Source organism: Nyctereutes procyonoides, unplaced genomic scaffold (assembly GCF_905146905.1).
Source record: "Nyctereutes procyonoides isolate TBG_1078 unplaced genomic scaffold, NYPRO_anot_genome, whole genome shotgun sequence".
Lineage (NCBI taxonomy): Eukaryota > Metazoa > Chordata > Mammalia > Carnivora > Canidae > Nyctereutes > Nyctereutes procyonoides.
In genome coordinates, this window is record NW_026575140.1 from 65,114,573 (window position 1) to 65,137,272 (window position 22,700).

The 22,700-nt window shown below is 39.9% G+C and overlaps 1 protein-coding gene and 2 pseudogenes across 1 annotated transcript in view; 2 read left to right on the forward strand and 1 right to left on the reverse strand.

The window, feature by feature from the left end:
- CUL5 (cullin 5) overlaps nucleotides 1-22,700 on the forward strand; it is a 93,819-nt gene that overhangs the window by 26,000 nt on the left and 45,119 nt on the right. Inside the window, 1 exon segment of the mRNA XM_055305756.1 lies at nucleotides 13,781-13,880. Coding sequence (XP_055161731.1) covers nucleotides 13,781-13,880 — 100 coding nt within the window.
- LOC129497147 (malate dehydrogenase, mitochondrial-like) lies at nucleotides 6,229-7,344 on the forward strand (annotated as a pseudogene).
- LOC129497148 (60S ribosomal protein L22-like) lies at nucleotides 11,013-11,438 on the reverse strand (annotated as a pseudogene).

Consider the following 22,700-nt stretch of genomic DNA (forward strand, 5'->3'; position numbering starts at 1 on the left):
TTTATTTATTCATGAGAAACACACACACAGAGAGAGACAGAGAGAGAGAGACAGAGAGAGGCAGAGGGAGAAGCAGGCTCCATGCAGGGAGCCTGACATGGGACTCGATCCTGGGTCTCCAGGATCAGGCCCTGGGCTGAAGGCGGTGTTAAACCACTGGGCCACCGGGGCTGCCCTCCTCCCCCCTGGTTTATCTAAGGCTTTCCCCAACCCTGGAATCCGACTTAATTATTATTTCCTCCTGGCTCAGTGGGAGAATAATGCCAACATTTGACATTTTTGGCTCACCCAAAGCCTAACATTGGGCCTTTTCTCTTCCTTGTTGGAGGCAAGAACAAAACCAGCGGTATCACCCAGGCCGTGCTTTTTCTCCTGTCGTTTGGGTCCACATGGGTCAAACACAGCCAGGGGATTGAGCCAGCCAACTCTCCAGGGCTTAGAGTCATATTGTTTTCAGCTTTCCTAGGTAACTCTTCTCTCTTAAAACATATGTAACTCAGATGCTGTTTCATACCATAGATGATTTTTTTTTTTTTAAAGATTTATTTATTTATTCATTCATAGAGAGCGAGAGAGAGGCAGAGACACAGGCAGAGGGAGAAGCAGGCGCCACGCAGGGAGCCCGACGTGGGACTCGATCCCGGGTCTCCAGGACCACACCCCGGGCTGCAGGCGGCGCCAAACCGCTGCGCCACCGGGGCTGCCCCATACCATAGATGATTTTATAGCCACCCAGACAGCAGCGGTTCATTGTTCAATCACTTTTTCCTTTTACCACATGGTGCTTTCATCGTCTTTCAGTAAGTCCCAGCTGGCCTAGTGAATCTTAACTTCTGACACCTTGAACTTCGGTGATTGCTAGGAATACTCAGGAGGCTCAGCATATAGTCGTATTCGAGGCTATGATTTATTACAGTAAAATGCAAAAAAGATATGGGTGACAAATCCAGGGGAAACCAGGTGCAAGTGTCCAGGCATCCGCTCCCGTTGGAGTTACACAGTAGATATTTAATTCTCTAGCAACTGATTGTGACAGCACATGTGTAGGTCTAGGGCAGTCACATTAGGTAACCTCTGCCTGACATGAACTGAAGTTCCACACTTCTAGATGACAAGCAGGTGTTCAACATAAATCAGATTGTTTGCCTAAGTATTTAGGTACAGTGGGTGATTCTTATCAGGAAACAGAAACTGCAAAATCCAAGTTCCCAGAAACCAGCCAAGGGGCAGCCTTACAAACATGTCTTCCTAAGGATAGCAGTCTCAGACTTGCTCTAACTTTTCTGTGTGTGCTCTAGTGGAATACTAGAGTTGGAAGTTGTAGGTGTGTGACTGAATAATCCACACACATTAAGCTGCTATGCTCATTTTTCTCTTTATCACATAAGAAAAGTCTAATTTCCCTAAGTAGTGTGGAACTTGTTACATATTAATTAGCTTATATGCATAGTTCTCTGCCTTTTGAAAAGTAAAGTTCAATAAGAAACAGCTAAGTCCTTTTAGAAATACAAAGCCTTCATGTATACTTCTATTTTTCTTTATTTTTTTTAAGATTTTATTTATTTAAGAGAGAGCATACACAGGGAGAGGAAGGGGCAGAGGGAGAGGGAGAAGCAGACTCCCCACTGAGCAGGGAGCCTGATGCAGGGCTCTATCCCAGGACCCTGGGATCATGACCTGAGCTGAAGGCAGACACTTAACCGACTGAGGTACCCCTACTTATATTTTTCTTAAATTATTTGATTCAACTATTTTATGTTGAATCTGGTGGCATTTTTTTTTTTTTTTTGGTTTTTGTTTTGTTTTTTGCCAATTTGTGTTGATAATATTTTATCATCTAGAATAATGCTTATTTTCTGTGCGCTCCTGACTGGGAGGAGCATGATGTTCTCTGCTTAAAGTGTATTTTTTTTTTTTAAAGATTTATTTATTCATGGGGATCCCTGGGTGGCACAGCGGTTTGGCGCCTGCCTTTGGCCCAGGGTGCGATCCTGGAGACCCGGGATCGAATCCCACGTCGGGCTCCCGGTGCATGGAGCCTGCTTCTCCCTCTGCCTGTGTCTCTGCGCCTCTCTCTCTCTCTGTGTGACTATCATAAGCAAATAATAAAAAAAAAAAAAATTAAAAAAAAAAGATTTATTTATTCATGAGAGACAGGGAGGGAGGGAGGGAGGGAGGGAGGCAGAAGCAGAGGGAGAGGCAGGCTCCACACTGAGCAAGGAGCCAATGCAGGATTTGGATCCCAGGATCCTGGGATCATGACCTGAGCCAAAGGCAAACGCTTAACCAACTGAGCCACCCAGGTGGCCCTTAAGGTGTATTTCTAAGCAGAAATAGTGAGTACCTTTGTACTTGCTCTAGTTAATGGTCTCATCCCATCATTTTTAAATATTCTTGATCTCCTTGGAGTTACTCAAGGCAGCTCAATATACAGCCCTTTTAGGTTAAACAATTCTTGTATATCTTACCATATTATCACCAAAAATGCAAGCCCTATGTTAATTAAAACCTTTAAAATACCAGGGGCACTTGTGTGGCTCAGTCAGTTGAAACTCTTGGTTTCGTCTGAGATCATGATCTCAGGGTCCTGGGATGGAGCCCCATGTGAGGCTCCGTGCTCTGTGGGGAGCCTGCTTCTCCCTTTCCCTCTGCCCCTCCTCCCACTTGCACTCTCTCTCTGTAAAGTAGATAAATCTTTAAAAAATATATTTTAAAAAACTTCAAAGTTTAGCCTATTTGATCATGAAAATTGATAACATTTAGGTTGCTTATATCTTTCTAAATTTGAGGAACTAAAATATTATTATTAAACTCCCTTGACAACTTGCTCCTTTTCCCCCCTCATATATCCTTTTTTCTCAAGAAGAGTGCTTTTGGCATTCTAGGTGGTTATAAAAGATTGTTCAGCATATTGTGGGATGTTTATCACCTCTAGCCTTCATCCTCAGACACTCTAGTAGGGGACACTCCCTGTACACCCTCACCCTTCATTAGTGAGACAAACAAAAAAAAAAAAAGCTCTGGTACTTTTCCAAGTGAGCTTCTATGGGGATGGTATCTCTCTCAGTTGAGAACTGCTGCTCTAGATATGTACTTTGGTTTGACTTTGGTTAGTGAAATTGAACCTAGAATTAAATCATAAATCATTTTCAACTTGTGAGGCCTTATTTTTATTTTATTTATTTATGTATTTCAGTAGGCTCCACACCCACTGTAGAGCCCACCATGAAGCTTAAACTCACAACCCTGAGATCAAGACCTGAGCTGAGATTAAGAGTTGGGAACTTAATTGACTGAGCTACCCAGGCCTAAGACTTTATTTTTAAGAAAATTTATCTTCACTATAAATTCTTTTTTTAAAAAACAAATAAACATTATTTGAGAGAGAGAGAGAGAGAGAGAGAGAGAGAGAGAGAGATCATATGCATGAGCAAGGGGAAAGGCAGAGGGGGAAGCAGATTCCTTGCTTAGCAGGGGGCCTGACATGGGGCCTGGTCCCAGGATCCCAAGATCATGACCTGAGCCAAAGACAGACGCTTATCCAACTGAGCCACCCAGGTGCTCTTTCACCATAAATGATCTCAAGAGATGTTTTTCTGTGGGTACCTGGATGGTACAGTCATTTGTGCATCCCAACTCTTGGGTTTGGCTCAGGTCATCGTCTCAGGATCCTTTGGAATCAAGCCCTGCATCAGGCTCCACATTCAATGGGGAGCTGCTTGAGAATTCTTCCCCTCTCTCTTCCTCTGCCCCTCCTCCTGCTCACATACTGTCACTTTCTCTCTAAAATAAATAAATCTAAAAAAAATTACTAAAAATGATATTTTTCTTGTTCCTAAGTTGGTTTTGGACATACTTTCTCCTCTTTTATCTACCTCATCACCATCATGTGAGCTGACTTCTTGTGTACTCCATAAATGTTGGTTTCTTTCCTTTTTTTTTTTTTTTTTTTTAAGACTCTATTTATTCATTCATGAGAGCACAGAGAAAGAGAGAAAGAGAGGCAGAGACACAGGCAGAGGGAGAAGCAGGCTCCATGCAGGGAGCCTGACATGGGACTTGATCCCAGGTCTCCAGGATCACGCCCTGGGCCGAAGGCGGCACCAAACCACTGAGCCACCCAGGCTGCCGTAAATGTTGGTTTCCTTCAGAGTTCCATTTTTAAAAATTCTTTGAGTTCTCCTGTCCACAAAAGTGATACAGATTATTTTCCTGAGTTGAACTTCCAACTCAAAGGGCCTGTTGTTTTTCATACATATCTGTCTCTTAAGTTCTCTAAGTATTCCAAATTTATAATGATAAAAATGTGTTAACTCATAGCTTCAAACCAAAAACCTGGAAGCTACCATCAGCGTCTTATTTTTTTATTCTCCCATATTCAGTTCATTACTAGGTTTCATATATTTTTATTAAATATCTCTTGAATTGACCTTCTTTCCGTCCCAGCTTCTTGCCCCACCACCATTTCATCTGAACAATTACAGGAGTCTTCTGCCTTCCTGTCTTCTTTGCTATGTCTCCATGTATCAGTTGTCCATTACTGCAAACCAATTACTCTCAAGGTTAGCAGCTTGAAATACTGCATGCTTTAACCTGTCACAGTTTGAGGGTCAGAAAGCTGGGAGCCGCTTGATGGGGCAGTGCAATTCAGGGTCTCTGGTGAGCTTGCAGTGAAACTCAGCAGCCATTGTGGGCCTAGAGTTAGTCAGGGCTGAGTGACATTGCAGGTTACAGGATTGCTGGTAGGGGTGTGTTCTTCCCTAGCTGTGTGGTTCGTCACCATGTACACCCTCCATAGGGCAGTGTACAGTGTGGCAGCTTGCTTTCCCCAGAGTGAGAGAGGGTATTCCCGAAACAGAATTCATGGTATTTCTGCCATAGTTGTGGTAGTGACAAACCATCACATGGGTTCATGTGCTATTACTCAAACAGGTGCTTGTACACAGTAGGAGGAAATGGTACACAGGTGTGTTTACCAAGAGACTGGGGTCATCAAGGGCCAACTTAGAGGCTATACCTCAGAGTTAGAGGAAGCAGAGGATGCAAGCTTTAGAAAGAGTTCTTTAAAAACTCTATGTTAGAGAGGAAGAACATGAAAGAACTTAAACTGAAAATGAAAGTCAAGTAAAGAAGAGATCTTTGAAATAAAGGATAAAGAGCTGAAACATAAAAGAAGACCACATCAGTGATTGGAAAAAATAAAAGCAGAGTTCTCCCTGGATGTAGAGCAAAAAAGAAAGTATGGAAGATAAAATAGAAATTAAGAGATATGGAAGGTAGATCTAGAATTGGGTAAACTTGTACCAGAAGGAGAGAATAGAAATAGAGGAGAAGGTATAGTCCAAAAATACAAGGTGGAAACTCCCCAGGTGGAAATTTCTGTCCCTTCCCACCCATCCCCACAAGTCTTAATTATTGAAAGTGATAGAAAACATGCCAAGACATATCCTGAAGGAGTTTCACAATTCCAAAGATTAACAAAATACCCTAGTTTTCTTGCAGTGAGGAAAAAGTTAACTCTCAAACAAAGCAGACTGTCCCCTACACTTTTCATTGGCCAAATTGGATGTAGAAGTTTGGTGAAACATTTCTTTAAATATTTGAAGGAAAATTATTCCAAACCTAGTATTCTCTAGCCAAGTTGGTAATCAAGTTGAATGAAGACAATCATGTTTTCAGACAGGTAAGGATTTAGAGGACTTAAGGATCCTGCAGAGATGAAATAGGTGCCATTTCTTCCAGTATCAACGTTGGTCATTAAGAAATTGAGCTTTATTAAAATAGAAGAAGTGCTCTTAAACTAGGAATCCTGACCTTAACATGAAGATAAATGGAAAATGACAGCCAAAACTATAAGACTTAACATGAATAAAACTATAAGACCTTAACATGAAGATAAATGGAAAATCCAGCCAAAACTATAAGAAAGTAGAAACCTAAACATTTCAGCTGATAAAAATTGTTCCAACTCTGAAGCAGAACAACGCAAACACAGTGCTCCAAATGGAGTTTGTTATCCTCATATGACCATTTAGGGTAATTTAAAAAATCTTGAATCAAATTTCAAAGGTAAGTAAAGAAATCAACACTGGTAAGGAGGAAATAAAATGAAAACTGAATTTAGAAAACAAAAAGTCTAAATCTTATTAGAAATAGATAATTTCAGTGGAAGAAAAAACAGATAAATGCTTCTTTAAAAATTAGAAAAATAGGGTGTCACCTGCCAGCTGCCGACTCCTTCCTGCGCCTGCTCTTCGGCTCCCTGCCCGCTCCAACCAACCATGCTTTCCGCCCTCGCCTGCCCTGCCGGCGCTGCTCTCCGCCGCAGCTTCAGCACCTCGGCCCAGAACAATGCTAAAATAGCTGTGCTTGGGGCTTCCAGAGGAATTGGGCAGCCCCTTGCTCTGCTTCTCAAGAACAGCCCCTTAGTGAGCTGCCTGACCCTCTACAATATTGCTCATACACCCGGAGTGGCTGTAGATCTGAGCCACATCGAGACCAGAGCAACTGTGAAAGGCTACCTCGGACCTGAGCAGCTGCCGGATTGCCTCAAAGGCTGCGATGTGGTGGTTATTCCAGCTGGAGTCCCAAGAAAACCAGGCATGACACGGGATGACCTGTTCAACACCAATGCCTCAATTGTGGCCACCCTGACTGCTGCCTGCGCCCAGCATTGCCCCGAGGCCTGATCTGTGTCATTTCAAATCCGGTCAACTCCACCATCCCAATTGCAACGGAGGTTTTCAAGAAACACGGAGCTTACGACCCCAGTAAAATCTTCAGGGTGACGACCCTGGACATTGTCAGGGCCAACACTTTCATTGCAGAACTAAAGGGTTTGGATCCCGCACGAGTCAATGTTCCTGTCTTTGGCGGTCATGCTGGGAAGACCATCATCCCCCTGATCTCTCAGTGCACTCCCAAGGTGGACCTTCCCCAGGACCAGCTGACAGCCGTCACTGGGTGGATTCAGGAGGCCGGCACGGAGGTGGTGAAGGCCAAAGCTGGAGCAGGCTCTGCCACCCTGTCCATGGCATACGCTGGAACTCGGTTTGTCTTCTCCCTTGTGGATGCAATGAATGGGAAGGAAGGAGTTGTTGAATGTTCCTTTGTTAAATCCCAGGAAGCATACTGTGCCTATTTCTCCACACCATTACTGCTGGGGAAAAAGGGCATCGAGAAGAATCTAGGCATTGGCAAGATCTCCCCTTTTGAAGACAAGATGATAGCAGAAGCCATCCCCGAGCTGAAGGTCTCCATCAAAAAGGAAGAGGAGTTTGTGAAGAACATGAAATGAAAGGGCAGCCAGCTAGCAGTCCGTTTCCCTAACTTATGAAGGCGTCATGTCCCTGCAAAGCCATCTCCTACCCTCATGTTTCCGTTGTGATAACCACCAGTGTCATGTTAATGTCACCGCCCCTTCCAACCGCCAGCCTGTCAATGTGTGCATCAATAAAAGCAGGCTTCCATTTTCTTAAAAAAAAAAAAAAATTAGAAAAATAAAAAGTTGTTCTTTGATCTGATAAAGGTCATCTGTAAGTGTTCTAGCAGTAGAAAGCGTTCAGTAGTAATACATTGGAAACCTTCTATTTAAAATTGGGACTGAGTGGGCACCTGGGTGGCTCAGATGGTTAAGAGTCTGCCTTCAGCTTAGGTCGTGATCTCCAGGTCCTGGGATTGAGTCCCACATAGGGCTCCCAGCTCAGTGGGGAGTCTGCTTCTCCCTCTTGCCTCTGCTTCCCCTGCCACTCATGTGCGCGCGCTCTCTCTCTCTCTCTCTCTCTCTCTCAAATGAATAAATAAAAATGTTTTAAAAAAATAAAAGTAAGGGCAGCCCCGGTGGCTCAGCGGTTTAGTGCCGCCTGCAGCCCAGGGCGTGATCCTGGAGACCCTGGATTGAGTCCCACGTCAGGCTCTCTGCATGGTGCCTGCTTCTCCCTCTGCCTGTGTCTCTGCCTCTCTCTCTCTCTGCATCTCTATGAATAAATAAATAAAATCTTTTAAAAAATTAAAAAATAAAAATAAAATTGGGACTAAGACAAAGAGTCTCTTGGCATACTTCATTTCTTTTTCCTCTAGATTTTGAAATTTGTTGCCATGGCATTATAAATAGTATATTTATATTGTACATGTGAATATATTTCATATCTCATCCCTAATCCTACATATTTTTCTTTAATCTGGTGTTTAAGGAGTTGATGTATTTTATTGGTCTTTTCATATAACCAAATTCAAAAAATTGCTTTGATGAGATCATTATATCAACATTTGTTCGATCCACCTCAGCAAAGCTTAGGTGCTAAGGAGCTTATAGCATTTAATTCGTATGTTAGAATAAAGAGGTTGGAAGTCAGTGATCTGAGTGTTCATTTCAAGAAATGAGGAAAAAGTTTAGCACATTAAAACTAAGGAAAGTATAAGAAAGGAAAGACAAAAGCCAGATTAATGAAATATAAAATAATGGTGCAACAGAGAAAAGGAAAAGGCAAAAATTAGTTCTTTGGAAGGAATATTTATTCAATTTACTTTCATTATCAGATCCATAATTCATTTTTTTTGAAGTGGGCTCCATGCCCAGTATGCTGGGCATGGAGCCCAGTGCAGGGCTTGAACTCACAACCCTGAGATGAAGACCTGAGCCAAGATTAAGATTCGGACACTTAACTGATTTAGCCACCCAGATGCCGCAATAACTTGTTTCTTTATTAATGTCTTTTTTCTGGTTACTATGAATTATATTAGGTTATTTTCCCCCCGATTTCTCTTAAGATGAATTCTTAGATCTTTTTGTTTCAGATGAAAGCATTCAAGGCTATACATTTTTTAAATACTGCTTTTATTGCTACCATAGGTTTTACAGTACAAAATGCTTTTCTTTTGCTCTCTTGATTGTTAGTGAATTTTCTTTAATCCATGCATTATCTAGCAACTTAATTTCTTCTTTTTTTAAAAGATTTTATTTATTCATGAGAATACACAGAGAGAGAGAGAGAGAGAGAGAAAGAGAGAGAGAGAGAGAGAGGGGCAGAGGGAGAAGCAGGCTCCACACAGGGAGCCTGACGTGGGACTCGATCCCGGGTCTCCAGGATCACGCCCTGGGCTGAAGGTGGCGCCAAACTGCTGAGCCACCGGGCTGCCCGCAACTTAATTTCTAACAATGATGTCTTTTTTGGTCACTTCTTGTTTATAGATTATGATCAGAGAAATAGCCTGTAAAAGTACCTTTAAAAAATTTTATGGGATGCCTGGGTGGCTCAGTGGTTTAGCGCCTGCCTAGGCCGAGGGGGGTGATCCCTTCGTCCAGGGATCGAGTCTCATATTGGGTTCCCTGCTTGGAGCCTGCTTCTCCCTCTGTCTGTATCTCTGCCTCTCTCTCAGGAACAAATAAATAAAATCTTAAAAAAAATTTTATATGGGTACATATGCTCTTAGGTAAAAATTATTATTTTTTTAAGATTTCATTTTTTTTAAAAGATTTTATTTATTCATAGAGATGCAGAGAGAGAGAGAGGCAGAGACACAGGCAGAGGGAGAAGCAGGCTCCATGCAGAGAGCCTGACGTGGAACTCGATCCAGGGTCTCCAGGATCACGCCCTGGGCTGCAGGTGGCGCTAAACCGCTGAGCCACCGGGGCTGCCCTAAGATTTCATTTTTAAGTTAACTCTGTACCCTATGTGGGACACTTGAACTCATGACCCTGAGATTAAGAGTCAAATGTTTCACCAACTGAGCCAACCAAGAGCCCCGAAAAAATAATCTTTTTGATAGTTGTAAATAAGAATCTCTAATAATATATATTGATTGTATTTAAAAAATTTTTTCTTTGTCCTTAATTTTTTTCTAGATTTTCAAATGTTAAGAGATCTTGTGATAGACACTTCTGACTAGCCAAGCCACACCCCATTCCTGGTTTTATGTTCCTTGTGTACTTTCCACGTGGCTGCGTATTCTAATACTTCTTCAGCTTCCCTTGCTGTTTGGGTCACCATGTGATAAAATTCCAGCAAATAGGTTTACAGGAGGCCTTCTGAGAAAGGTTTTGCTTTTCAGATCAATTAAACTAATGTGCCTGGCTCAGTCCTCCTTTTTCACCTTTAATCCTCACAGGGATAAGAGTCTAATGTGCTAACGCAGCCAAGTGGAAAGAGAAAGATCCTCTTAGTCTCTGCACGGGCACCAGCAGCTGCCTAACCCTAGACTCCAAGTTATTTAAGAAAAGTAACATAATAATCTGAGCCACACTGTTAATCGAATTTAATATTTTAGCTAAGTGCATCCTCACTAAGGCAAGTAAGGATGTTTTAAGTATTCTATTGTATTTTTATCAAGTTCTTATATTCCTGATTATTTTGTATAATGTAATGCTAAATAATGTTTTTTATCATTACATAATATTTCTTTTCTCTAGTTCTTTCAACCTTAAATTCCTCTTTAGATCACACTAATATTGCCACCCTGCTTTTTTTTAGTTTGTGTTTGTCTGTTATCTCTTATGACATGGTTTTATTTTTTTTTTCTTAAAAAATTTTTTTTTGGTAAATTGTACATTATATAAAATATACCACGTTAAGCAGTTCATTCTTTTACATTTCATTGGCACTGGGTACATTCACAGTGTTGTGCAAACATGAACATGATCCATTTTTTAGAACATCTTCATCGTCTTACACAGAAGCTCTGAGTTGTTGGTCTCCATGGATTTTCCTGTTCTAGGTTCCTTATGTAAGTGCAATAATCCACTGTGGTCCTTTTCAAAGGCATACTGTCTTCTAATGGGGTAATTTATTGCATTCATGTTTAGTATTACTACTGATATTCTTGGTTTTTTTTTATATTCTTGTTTTATTGCTTCTCTATCACTTAGTAGATATTCTTGTTTCTTCATTTTTTTGTTTTCCTTTTTTTTTTTTCCTTATTTTTTTTTCCTTATTTTTCTTAATCTGGAAGTTCACTTCCATTAATGGTTACATTCCTGTTTCTTTTCTTTTTTTGGGGGGGGGTTTCAAGTTTTATTCAAGAACTCATACAAAATATTTGAGATAAATGAGTTTTAATCCTCATCTTCCTCCTCTTCCTCATCCTGGTTAATCTGGAAGTAACACAACTCGTAACTCTCTTTACTGTTAGCAACTACACGCAACCAGTCACAGAGGTTATTCTTCTTCAAATATTTTTTGGTGAGATATTTCAAATACCTTTTGGAAAAAGGCACCTCAGAAGTTACAGTAGTTTTGCTCTTGCTTCTTTCGATGGTTACAACCCCTCCACCGAGATTCCCAGCTTTTCCATTCACTTTCATTCTCTCTTGAAGAAACTGCTCAAAATTGGCAGCATCCATGATTCCATCTTCTACCGGGTGGGTGCAATCAAGGGTAAACTTCAGAACTTGCTTCTTTTTTTTACCCGCCCTTCGCCACAAGCTTTTTCACGGGCGCCATGGCGGCAGCTACATTCCTTTTTCTGACTCTCCATCAGAGGCATAGAATGTTACTATTAGTCAAAAGTAAAATAGTTGTTTTCTAACTAGAGTCATACTTTCTATTTTATCTTTGTACCCAAGGAAGTTGAAACCTTTGGAATGCTTTTTACTTCTTGCTCCTTTTTTTTTTTTTAAGATTTTATTTATTTATTCGTGAGAAACAGAGAGAGAGAGAGAGAGAGAGAGAGAGAGGCAGAGACACAGGCAGAGGGAGAAGCAGGCTCCATGCAGGGGGCCCGACACGGGACTTGATCCTGTGTCTCCGGGATCACGCCCTGGGCCGAAGGCAGACGCCAAACCACTGAGCCACCCAGGCTGCCCTTTCTTGCTCCTTCTCCCACCCCTTCTCTCTGTCGCCTTGAAACCTTTGAAAAACCTTTACTTTATCCCTCTCCCACTTCCTGCCTGATTTTTCTAATACAGTTAAGTAGTTAAAAACAATTTCACTTACATGTCCTTTTTAAAAAGCACTTTGAAAAAAGAAAAAAAAAACACTTTGGTTATATATTCCAAGAGAATGTATTCTTAACCATCCAGATTTAATTTCGTATATTACTGTTTGCTACTACTCCTTCCCTTTATATTCAAATACTATTTGATATAACAGATAAGTGCATGAACTAGGACTACATGCATCTGTTGTGGGTAAATACCAGGAGCAATGTTGAGGGAAAACTCATTCGAAAAAACAGTTGTTTGATACAATTTCTTCCCCCCACCCCCTTTATTTTTAAGAGCCGGAGAGAGGGAGAGGGAGAATCTTTTTTTTTTTTAAGATTCTATTTATTTATTTGAGAGAAAGAGACAGAGATAGTGACAGAGCATGAATGGGGAGGAAGGGGTTCAATCCTAGAACTCCAGGATCATGACCTGAGCTGAAGGCAGACACTTCACTGTCTGAACCACCCAGGAGAGAATCTTAAGCAGGCTCCAGCCCCAGCTCAAGAGTCAGAGGCTTACTAACTAAGCCACCCAGGCACCCCTGCTTGTTTGCTACAATTTCTATGAAGTTCATAGTCTGTTGTAAAACTTGAAAAATAATACTAAATTTGGTCTTGGTTACTTCTGGGAAGAGTGGAAGAGAGTAGGATTAGGGAGAAGAACATAGAGGTTTTACCATAGGGTATTTATTAACTTATTAATGTAGGGTATTACCATAATCTATTCATGGGTCTACTGTATGCTGCTAATACACTAGAAGTATAATCTTGGGAACATTCCTTAACCTTTATTTGCCTTAGTCTCCCCATCTGTAAAATGGTGATAAAAATAGTACTGCCTTCAGAGTTGCTGTGATGGTTAAATGAATTAAAACAGCTTAAAATAGTAAGTAGCACATAGTAAGCAATCAGATGGTCCTTATTATATTCTTATTTAGCAAATACTTGTGTGTTTGCCGCATGCTAGGCAGTGAGCTCTAGATACCACTCTTAAGCTGAAAGCTAAATTTAACAGGTGACAAAAGCAAGTTCAAATTAATAATATGCAGATGTAACTTTGAGTTATAATGATGTCCTTGAGAATCTGGATATAGAACAAGCTGTTTGGCCATTGCTAGAATGTTACAATTCTGGAGACCTCTTATTTTGATTTCTTTGACATTTTTTATAGCAGTGGCTCCATTAGATACTAAATGAGTCACTGGGGAACATTTTTTGAATAAAAGAATCCTCGATAATAAAACTCTATCCTTTTATTATAAGTTCACCTACTCTGTAATGTGGTAATTAAGAAATTAACTTTTCAACATGTTATATTACTATTAAATATATTTCTATAATGTCAGCTTTATAAATTCAGAGTTTTTGTATACCAGTTTAGGAGAGCTTTTGTTTTTGTTTTCTTTTTAAATAAAGGAGATAAAGTGGTAATTTGTGTGTAAATAAAACAAATATATGGGGGAAGCTAAGAGATTTGCTATATTTAAATGACTAATTTTTAAAGAGAATTTACATATATTGTGATAAAGAATTAAAATAATTTATATTTAACATAAGAAAAAAATTGGTGATAGTCAACTTGGGGTATGAGATTTAAAGATGGGAGCGTGCTTTTATAATTAAAGATAATACAGTTAGTAGCAGAGATTTAAGGAGGAAGACAATAACAAAGTAAAATAAAAATCAGAAAAAATCTGTGTGTTAGGTAACTTAGAATTCTGTGGTTCTTAGAATGGATTCATCTACCCTGGGCTGTGTGCGGCATGGTCTGTGGGAACTGTATTCATACAGAACGTGATGTGAGTTCTGTCTTTGTCCTTGTACAGGTGTTCATGTTTGTTTCCCTGCTTTACCTTCACAGGGATGTGCATGCAGTCTGTCTCTGGGATGATAAAGGTCCAGCAAAAATTCATCAGGCTTTAAAAGAAGATATTCTTGAGTTTATCAAGCAAGCACAGGCAGTAAGTTCTGTATCTTTATATTAAGTTTAAGACTTAGAGAATATCCTATTTTCTGATTTTGAATGTAGGACTTCCAAGGATAATTTTAAAATATCACATTGACTTTTGACATTTGTTGATTAGATTTTTTTTATTTATTTAGGTAATCTCTCCACCCAACATGGGGCTCTAGCTCACAAACCCAAGATCAAGAGCTGCATGCTCTACGGTTGAGCCAGCCAGGTGCCCCATGTTGACTACATTTTTTAATAAGGTGATTGTTATTGGTTGTTTTTTCCTCCTCAGTGATGTTTCTGTCAAGGCAGTATATCATTATCTGAAATTAAAAGATTCTGTCAAGAATTCAGTTTTTTATACATTCTTTAGAAGTCCCCAGCACTGTTTTTTTTTTGGTTTGGTTTGGTTTGGTTTTTTGCTGCATGTCAGTACACATGAATTGGTTTTTTTTCTCATAACTAATACTTCTCAAGCTAAGAGTAATTTTCTTCAATTCCAGTACTACTTCAGCTATATAATTCTTGCACTGCCCTTTACATTGCTGCTGCTGAGCTGAAATTCACTCTTGGATTGATAATATGTATAAGTTTTTAATATCATTGAAATGAAGACAGAGCTCATTTAGGCATTAGGTCAATTATGCAAGAGCTAATTTTGTTTGTCTTTATTAACACCTTTGTTTTCTGGGGAAAATTAATGTAGAAGTAAAATATTCTATTGAATCAACTCTTAACACTTTGAAGATAGGCTTAAGGACATGAAATTATTTTCCTTTCTATAAAATGAAGTTTGAAAACAAGAGAGAATTTTTTATTCTTTAGGTGAATTTTTATGTCAGTGTCTCAAACAACATTAGCCAAAGTTGCCTGTTAGAAATTTTGTTATATACTAATAGCAGATTAACAGTAGAAATTAAAAATGGTCTTTTTCTACATATGACTTAAAAGAAGGTACTGGATAAAGTATATGATTATTATATATTTAACTCTAATAGCCACTGCCATGATGTTAAAAGAATCATGTCACATGGTGTATTACTTACAAAAAGAAATGTTTTGATACCACCATTAATTCTGTCATCTTGATAAATGATTTTTTTTTTAAATTTATTATAGAGGAAGGGAGGGAGAAAGGAGGGATAGTGGGAGATAGAGAATGAGAGAATCTCAAGCAGACTTTGCACTGAGTGCAGCCCAACACGGGGCTCAGTCTTGAGACCCTGAGATCATGATATGAGCCGAAACTGAGTCCGGTGTTGAACCAAGCCACCCAGGTGCCCCTGATAAATGATTTTGTAAAAAGTATAGTTTTGGGGCACCTGAGTGACTCAATCAGGTAAGCATCTGCCTATGGCTCAGGTCACGATCTAAGGGTACTGGGGTCACCCCCCACACACATTGGGCTCCGTGCTCAGCAGGGTGTCTGCTTTTCCCTCTGCCCTTCCCCCCCTCATGCTCTCTCTTGTGGACAGTTGCTCGATCTCTCAAATAAATAAAAGAATTAAAAAAAAAAAATCTAGAGTAGCCTGGTGGCTCAGCAGTTTAACGCCAACTTCGGCCCAGGGTGTGATCCTGGAGACCCGGAATTGAGTCCCATGTCGGGTTCCCAGCATGGAGCCTGCTTCTCCCTCTGCCTGTGTTTCTGCCTCTCTCTCTCTCCTCTCTCTCTCTCTCTCTCTCTCTCTCTCTCTCTCTCTCTCTCTCTGCCTCTCATGAATAAATAAATAAAATCTAAAAAAAAAAATCCAAATATAGTTTTATAGGAAATTATCTTTAAATTAATATAAATGACATTTTCAGGCTTTGCTTAGAAAAATAAATATTTCAGTATCACAATTTTTAAAAAAATTATTTATTTATTCTTAGAGAGAGAGGCAGAGATATAGGCAGAGGGGGAAGCAGACTCCCCACAGGGAGTCTGAAGTAGGACTTGATCCCAGGGTCACAACCTGAGCCAAAGGTAGATGCGTAACCACTGAGCCACCCTGGTGCTCTCAGTATCACAATTTAATCAAAAGTATACGTTCCTAGAACTCACTTAGAAATATTGCATTGGAAAGCATATTAGCTTGTTTATGATTTATGGTGGTAATACCAATTATGTTTCTTTCAAATGAATAGAGCTTTATTCTTTAGTTTCTGGAAATGAGCTCCTAAAGAATCGTCTTAGATACTGTTAACAAATGTTAAAAAATACACTTCACAAAACTATGTGTTTCACTGTAATGTGACCCAGTGAAGTCTGGTATGTAAACCTTCGCAAGACTCTGAGGGTCAGGGCAGCCCCGGTGCCTCAGCGGTTTGGCGCTGCCTGTGGCCCGGGGTGTGATCCTGGAGACCAGGGATCGAGTCCCACATCGAGCTCCCTGCATGGAGCCTTCTTCTCCCTCTGCCTGTGTCTCGCCTCTCTCTGTGTCTCTCATGAATAAATAAATAAAATCTTAAAAAAAAAAAAAAGACTCTGAGGGTCAGGTTCAATGTCACTAATTCAGAGCTTGTAAATTGTAGAGAAAGGGGGCATCTGGGTGGCTCAGTCAGTTGAGCATCTGCCTTCAACTCAGGTCATGATCCTGGGGTCCTGTGATTGAGCCTGTGTTAGGCTCCCTGCTCAGGGGGAGTCTGCTTCTCTCTCTCCTTACTTTTGTCCCTCTCCTCCCCAATAAATATAATCTTAAAAAATTAAATTGTAGGGATAGTAATGCCAAACATGGTTATTTGATTTCTAAACTTTTTTTTTTTTTTAAGATTTTATTTATTTGAGAGAGAGACAGAGAGTACACAGATGGAGGAGGGGCAGGCAGAGGCAGAGGGAGAAGCAAACTACCAGCTAAGCAGGGAGCCCAACTTGGGTCTTGATCCCAGGATCCTGGGATCATGACATAAGCTGAAGGCAGACACTTAACCTGCTCAGCCACCCAGGGGCACCTGATTTCTAAACGTTTAAGAAAATTTAGCTTTGTGAGTTATTTTACTAGTCAGTTATTAGATTAATTGAGCTTATTTTGTTAGGGAGGACCAAATCTCTTAAACAGGAGAGATGGTTTCCATCTGCATTAAAATGTTCATAGCATTATTTAACATGACAGAATGGAAAGTAAAAAAATAAATGTACAATGTTTGATAGGTTATTAGGGTATTTAATTTGTGTGTGTGTGTTTTAATTGATAGAAGTATTCTTTTTGCTCATAATTCTGTATAGCAATTTGAGCTAGGCTCACCTGATTTCTCCTAAGTTTATTACTGTGTCAGCAGGTAGCTTGTGGCTTTGCAGGGACTGGATGATCCGACAGAAATTTTCTCACATACTTGGTATTTGGTGCTGGCTTCCACCCTGGCCTTTCTCCCTTAGGTAGTTTCCCATTCTAGGGGAAAACAACCTTTGAGGTGATAGTGGAATCCTCAGGACCTCCTCAGGTCTTGGTTTGGAAGTCTCAGGGTGTCATATCTGCATTCTTTTGGTCAAGACAAGTCACAGAACCACATCAAACAAGTGGTGGAGAAATAGACCCTGCCATCCTTTAAGAAATGGAGATCTAGGGGATCCCTGGGTGGCTCAGCGGTTTGGCGCCTTCCTTTGGCCCAGGGCGTGATCCTGGAGTCCCGGGATTGAGTCCCACGTTGGGCTCCCGGCATGGAGCCTGCTTCTCCTCCTCCTGTGTCTCTGCCTCTCTCTCTCTCTCTCTCTCTCTCTCTCTCTGTGTGTGTGTCTATCATAAATAAAAATAAATAAATAAATCTTTAAAAAAAAAAGAAAGAAATGGAGATATAATTTACATACCAGAAAATTCACCCTCTTAAAGTATACACTTCAGTGGGGTTTAGTATATTCATGAAGTTGTGCAACCATCATCCACTAATTCTGTAACATTTTCATTGCCCTAAAAAGAAACTGTGTACCGATTAGCAGTTAATCCCCCATTACCCACTCCCCACAAACCTTGGCAACCACCAATCGTCTTTGTTTCCATGCATTGGTTTGTTGTGTGCATTTCCTATAAATGGAATCATGCAGTATGTGGCCTTTTATGACTGGCTTCTTTCATTTATGATAATGTTTTCAAGGCTCAGCTACACTGTAGTGTTTATCCATATTACATTTCTATTTATGGCTGAATAATATTCTATTATATGGCTATACAACATTCTTTTAATCTGTTCATCATTGGTAGATGTTTGGGTTGTTACTACTCTGTTTTGAATAATGCTGCTATAAACATTTGTGTGTAAGTAGGTTTTTTTTTAATTGAAGTATCATTGACATATATTAGTTTTAGGTGAACATCATAATGATTTGATGTTTGTATATATTGTGAAATGATCACAATAGATCATTTGTATGATCATGTGATCAATACATGATCACAATGTATGTATTGTCAAATGATCACTTACTGTTAACAGTAAGTCTAGTTAACATCCATCACTACATATAGCCATGGAATTTTTTCTTGTGATGAGAACTTATAAGGTCTCATATCAACTTTCTAATAGTACAGTATTGTTAACTGTTGTTCCCATATGCAGTATTACTTCCTTAGCCTTATTTTGTAACGGGAAACATGTACCTATGGCTCTTTCACCCATTTGTGTCCCACATGTAACTCCCTGCCTCTTATAACTGCCAGTCTGTTCTCTGTATCAGTGAGCTTATGTTTTTTTTTTTAATTTCATATGTAACTGAAATCATACTTGTCTTTCTTTTTTTTTTTTTTTTAAGATTTTATTTATTTACTCATGAGAGACACAGAGAGAGGCAGAGACATAAGCAGAGGGAAGAGAAGCAGGCTCCGCGCAGGAGCCCGATGTGGGACTCGATCCTGGAACTCTGGGATCACATCCTGAGCTGAAGGCACACGCTCAACCGCTGAGCCACCCAGGCGTCCCTCATACTTGTCTTTTGCTGTATTATTTCCCTTAGCATAATGCCCTCAAGGTCTACCTATGTTACTGCAAATGGCAGGACTTTATTTTTTTCCTAATAGCTGAGTAATAGTCCATTGTGTATATATAACCACATTTTCTTTATCTTATTCACCTATCAGTGGACACTTAGGTTGTTTCCTGTCTTGGCTATTGTAAATAATGCTGCAGTTTACGTGGGACTGCATATATCTTTTGGAGTTACTGTTTCATTTTCTTTGGATAAATACCCAGGTATGGAATTGTTGGATCATATGGTAGTTCTATTTTTAATTTTTCCAGGAACCTCCGCACTGTTTTCCACAGCAACTGCACCGTTTTACTTCCTACCAGCAGTGCACAGGGCTTCCCTTTCCACAATATCTTGGCCAACACTTGTTATTTCTGGCCTTCTTGGTCCTAGCCATTCTGACAGGTGGGAGATGATAGCTCAGGTGGCTTTGGTTTGCATTTCCCTGGTGATGAGTGATGTTGAGCATCTTTTCCCATGTCAGTTGACCATCTGTGTGTCTTCTTTGGAAAACCATCTGTGCAGATCTTCTGCCTAGTTTTCATTTGGATTGTTTATTTTTTGCTGTTGAGTTGTAGGAGTTCTTTGTTTATTTTGGGTATTAGCTCCTCATAGATACATGATGTGCAGTGCTTTTTCTCCCGTTACTAGGTTGTCTCTTCATCGTGTTTGTGGTTTCCTTTGCTGGGCCGCAGTTCTTTGGTTTGATGTAGTCTACTTGTTTATTTTTGCTTTTGGTATCATATTCAAAAGAATCCTCGCTAAGACCTATGTTAAGGAGCTTACCTAAGCCCGTGTTTTCTTCTGGGAGTTTTGTGGTTTCAGGTGTTATGTTCAATTCTTTACCCCATTTTGAGTTAATTTTTGAGTATCGTGCTGGATAGTGGTGCGATTTCATTCTTTTGCATGTGGCTGTTCAGTTTTCCCAGTGCCGTTTATTTTTTTAATTTTAATTTTTTAAAGATTTTATTTATTCATGAGACACACAGAGAGAGAGACAGAGAGACAGGCAGAGACACAGGTAGAGGGAGAAGCAGGCTCCATGCAAGGAGCCCGACATGGGACTCCATCCCGGGTCTCCAGGATCACGCCCTCGGCCGAAGGGGCGCTAAACCGCTGAGCCACCTGGATTGCTCCCCAGCGCTGTTTATTGAAGAGACTGTCCTCCCCCATTGTGTATTCTTGGCTCCTTTGTTGTGAACTAATTGATTGACCATATATATGTGTGGTTTTATTTCTGGGTTCTCTGTTCTGTTCTGTTGATCTCTGTGTCGGCTTTTGTGCCAGTACCACACTGTTTTGATTACACTAGAGCTTTGTGATACAGTTTGAAATCAGGAAGGTGATGCCTCCAGCTTTGTTGTTCTTGCTTAGGGTTGCTCTGACTGTTGCTGGGTCTTTTGTGGTCCTCTACACGTTGTGGGATTGTTTGTTCTTTATCTGTGGAAAATGCCATTGGACTTTTGATGGAGATTGCATTGAGTGTGTATGTTTTTGTTAGTATGGACATTTTAATGCTATTACCCTTCTGTTCCGTGACCAGTGGACATCTTTCTGTTTATTCGTGTGTTCTGTTTGTTTCATCCGTGTGTTAGGGTTTTCAGTATACAGTTCTTTCACCTCCTTGGTTAAATTTATTCCTAGGCATTTTTTTTTTTTTTGAGGGAGCGAGCAAGTGAGCAAACATGAGTGGGGCGGGGAGGGAGAAGGAGAGAGAGGGAGAAGCAGACTCTGCACTGAGCAGGGAGCCCGACATGGGGCTTGATCCCAGGACACCAAGATCATGACTGAAGCTGAGGGCAATATTTGAGCCACCCAGATGCCTCTACTTAATCTTTTTGATGCAATTTTAAATGGGATTGGTTTTTTAAATTTCTCTTTCTGACCATTTAAGTGTATAGAAATGCAACAAATTTTTGTATAGTGATTTTTGTATCATCCATCTTTACTAAATTCGTTTGTTCTAACAATGTTTTGGTGGAGTCTTTATGGATTTTCTCTACGTTATGTTATCTGCAAATAGTGATAAAGTGGTGAGGATTAGCATTTTGTCCTGTTTCTGGTCTTCTATGAAAAGCTTTTAGCTTTTCACCATTGAGTATGATTTTAGTTGTGGGTTTGTCATATATTGCCTTTATTATGTTGAGGTACATTCCCTTTATACCCACTTTTTAAGAGTTTTTAGCGTAAATAGATACTTTGTCAAATACTTTTTCTGCCCTATTTGAGATGATCATATGATTTTTATATTCCACTTGTTTTTGTTTTTTCGTTTTTTTTAAAAAGATTTTATTTATCTATTCATGAGAATACACAGAGAGGAGAGAGAGAGAGGCAGAGACACAGGCAGAGGGAGAAGCAGGCTCCATTCTGGGAGCCCGACATGGGACTCTATCCAGGGTCTCCAGGATCACACCCTGGGCTGCAGGCGGCGCTAAACCGCTGAGCCACTGGGGCTGCCCCTATACTCCATTTGTTAATGTGGTATTTCACATAGATTCACTTTTGAATGTTGAAACAATCAACCTTGTGTTCCTGTAATAAATCCCACTTGATCATGGTATATGATCTTTTAATGTATTGTTGAATTCAGTTTTCTAATATTTTGTGGAGTAGTTTTGCATCTATGTTTTTTAGGGATGTTGGCCTATAATTTTATTCTTTTGTGCCATCCTTGTCAGGTTTTGATACCAGGATATTACCGGCTTCATTAAATGAATTTGGACATGTTCACTCCTCTTCTATGTTTTTGAAGAGTTTAAGAAGGATTGGTATTACTTCTCTTCAAATGTTTGATAGAATTCACCATTATTGCCTTTTGGTCCTAGACTAGTTTGTTGAGAGGTTTCTCATTACTGATTTAATCCTTTTGGTAGTAATTGGTTTGTTCTTATTTTCTGTTTCTTCATAAATTACTCTTAGTAGACAGTATGTTTCATGGAATTTATCTATTTCTTCTATGTTGTCAATATTTTGGCATATAATTGTTGATAGGTATCTCTTGTGGGTCTTTTTTTTTTTTTTAGTCTCCTCACTCAAAGTGGGGCTTGAACTCAGAGCCCTGAGTTCAAGTGTTGCAAGCTCTACTAACTGCCCTAGCCCTTTGTATTTCTGTGTTATCAGTTGTAATATCTCCTATTTCATTTCTGAAACTGTTTGAGTGCTTTCTTTCTTTCTTTTTTTTTTTTTTTGGTGCCTGTGCACAAGTTTTTTATGAAGATTTTTAGGATATAGATATTTATAGCAGCATTTTTCATGATAGCCAATAGGTGGAAACAACCCAGATGTCCATCAATGGAGAAAATAGATAAACAAAATGTAGTGTATCTATAAAATGTTATAGTATTCTGCTATAAAGGGAATAAAGTATTGATACATCCTAGGACTTGGGGGACCCTTGAAACTGTTGAATGAAGTCAATGTCTGCATCTGAGGGGCGCTTGGGTGGCTCATTTGGTTAAGCTTCCAACTCTTGATCTCAATTCAAGTCATGAGTTCAGGCCTTATGTTGGGGGCACTGGGTGGCTCAGTCAATTGGGTATCCAACTCTTGATTTCAGTTAGGGTTGTGATCTTGGGGTGTGGATCAAACCCTGGATGGGGCTCTGTGCTAAGCATATAGTCGCTTGATATATATCCTCTCTCTCCCTCTGCCCCTCCCCTTGCTCGTGCACATATGCTCCCTTCCCCCTCTTTCTCTTTGAAAAATAAATCGATGAGTGAAATCTTTAAAAAAATAAAATAAGTGACTACATATTACATGTATCCATTCATATAAAAGTCTGGAACAAGCAAATAGTGAAAGTAAATTAGTGATTGCTTAGGGCCAGAGAAGGGATGAATGGGAAGGGTAGTTAGGGAAGGATAAAGAGATGATAGCTTAAGGATTTAGGGT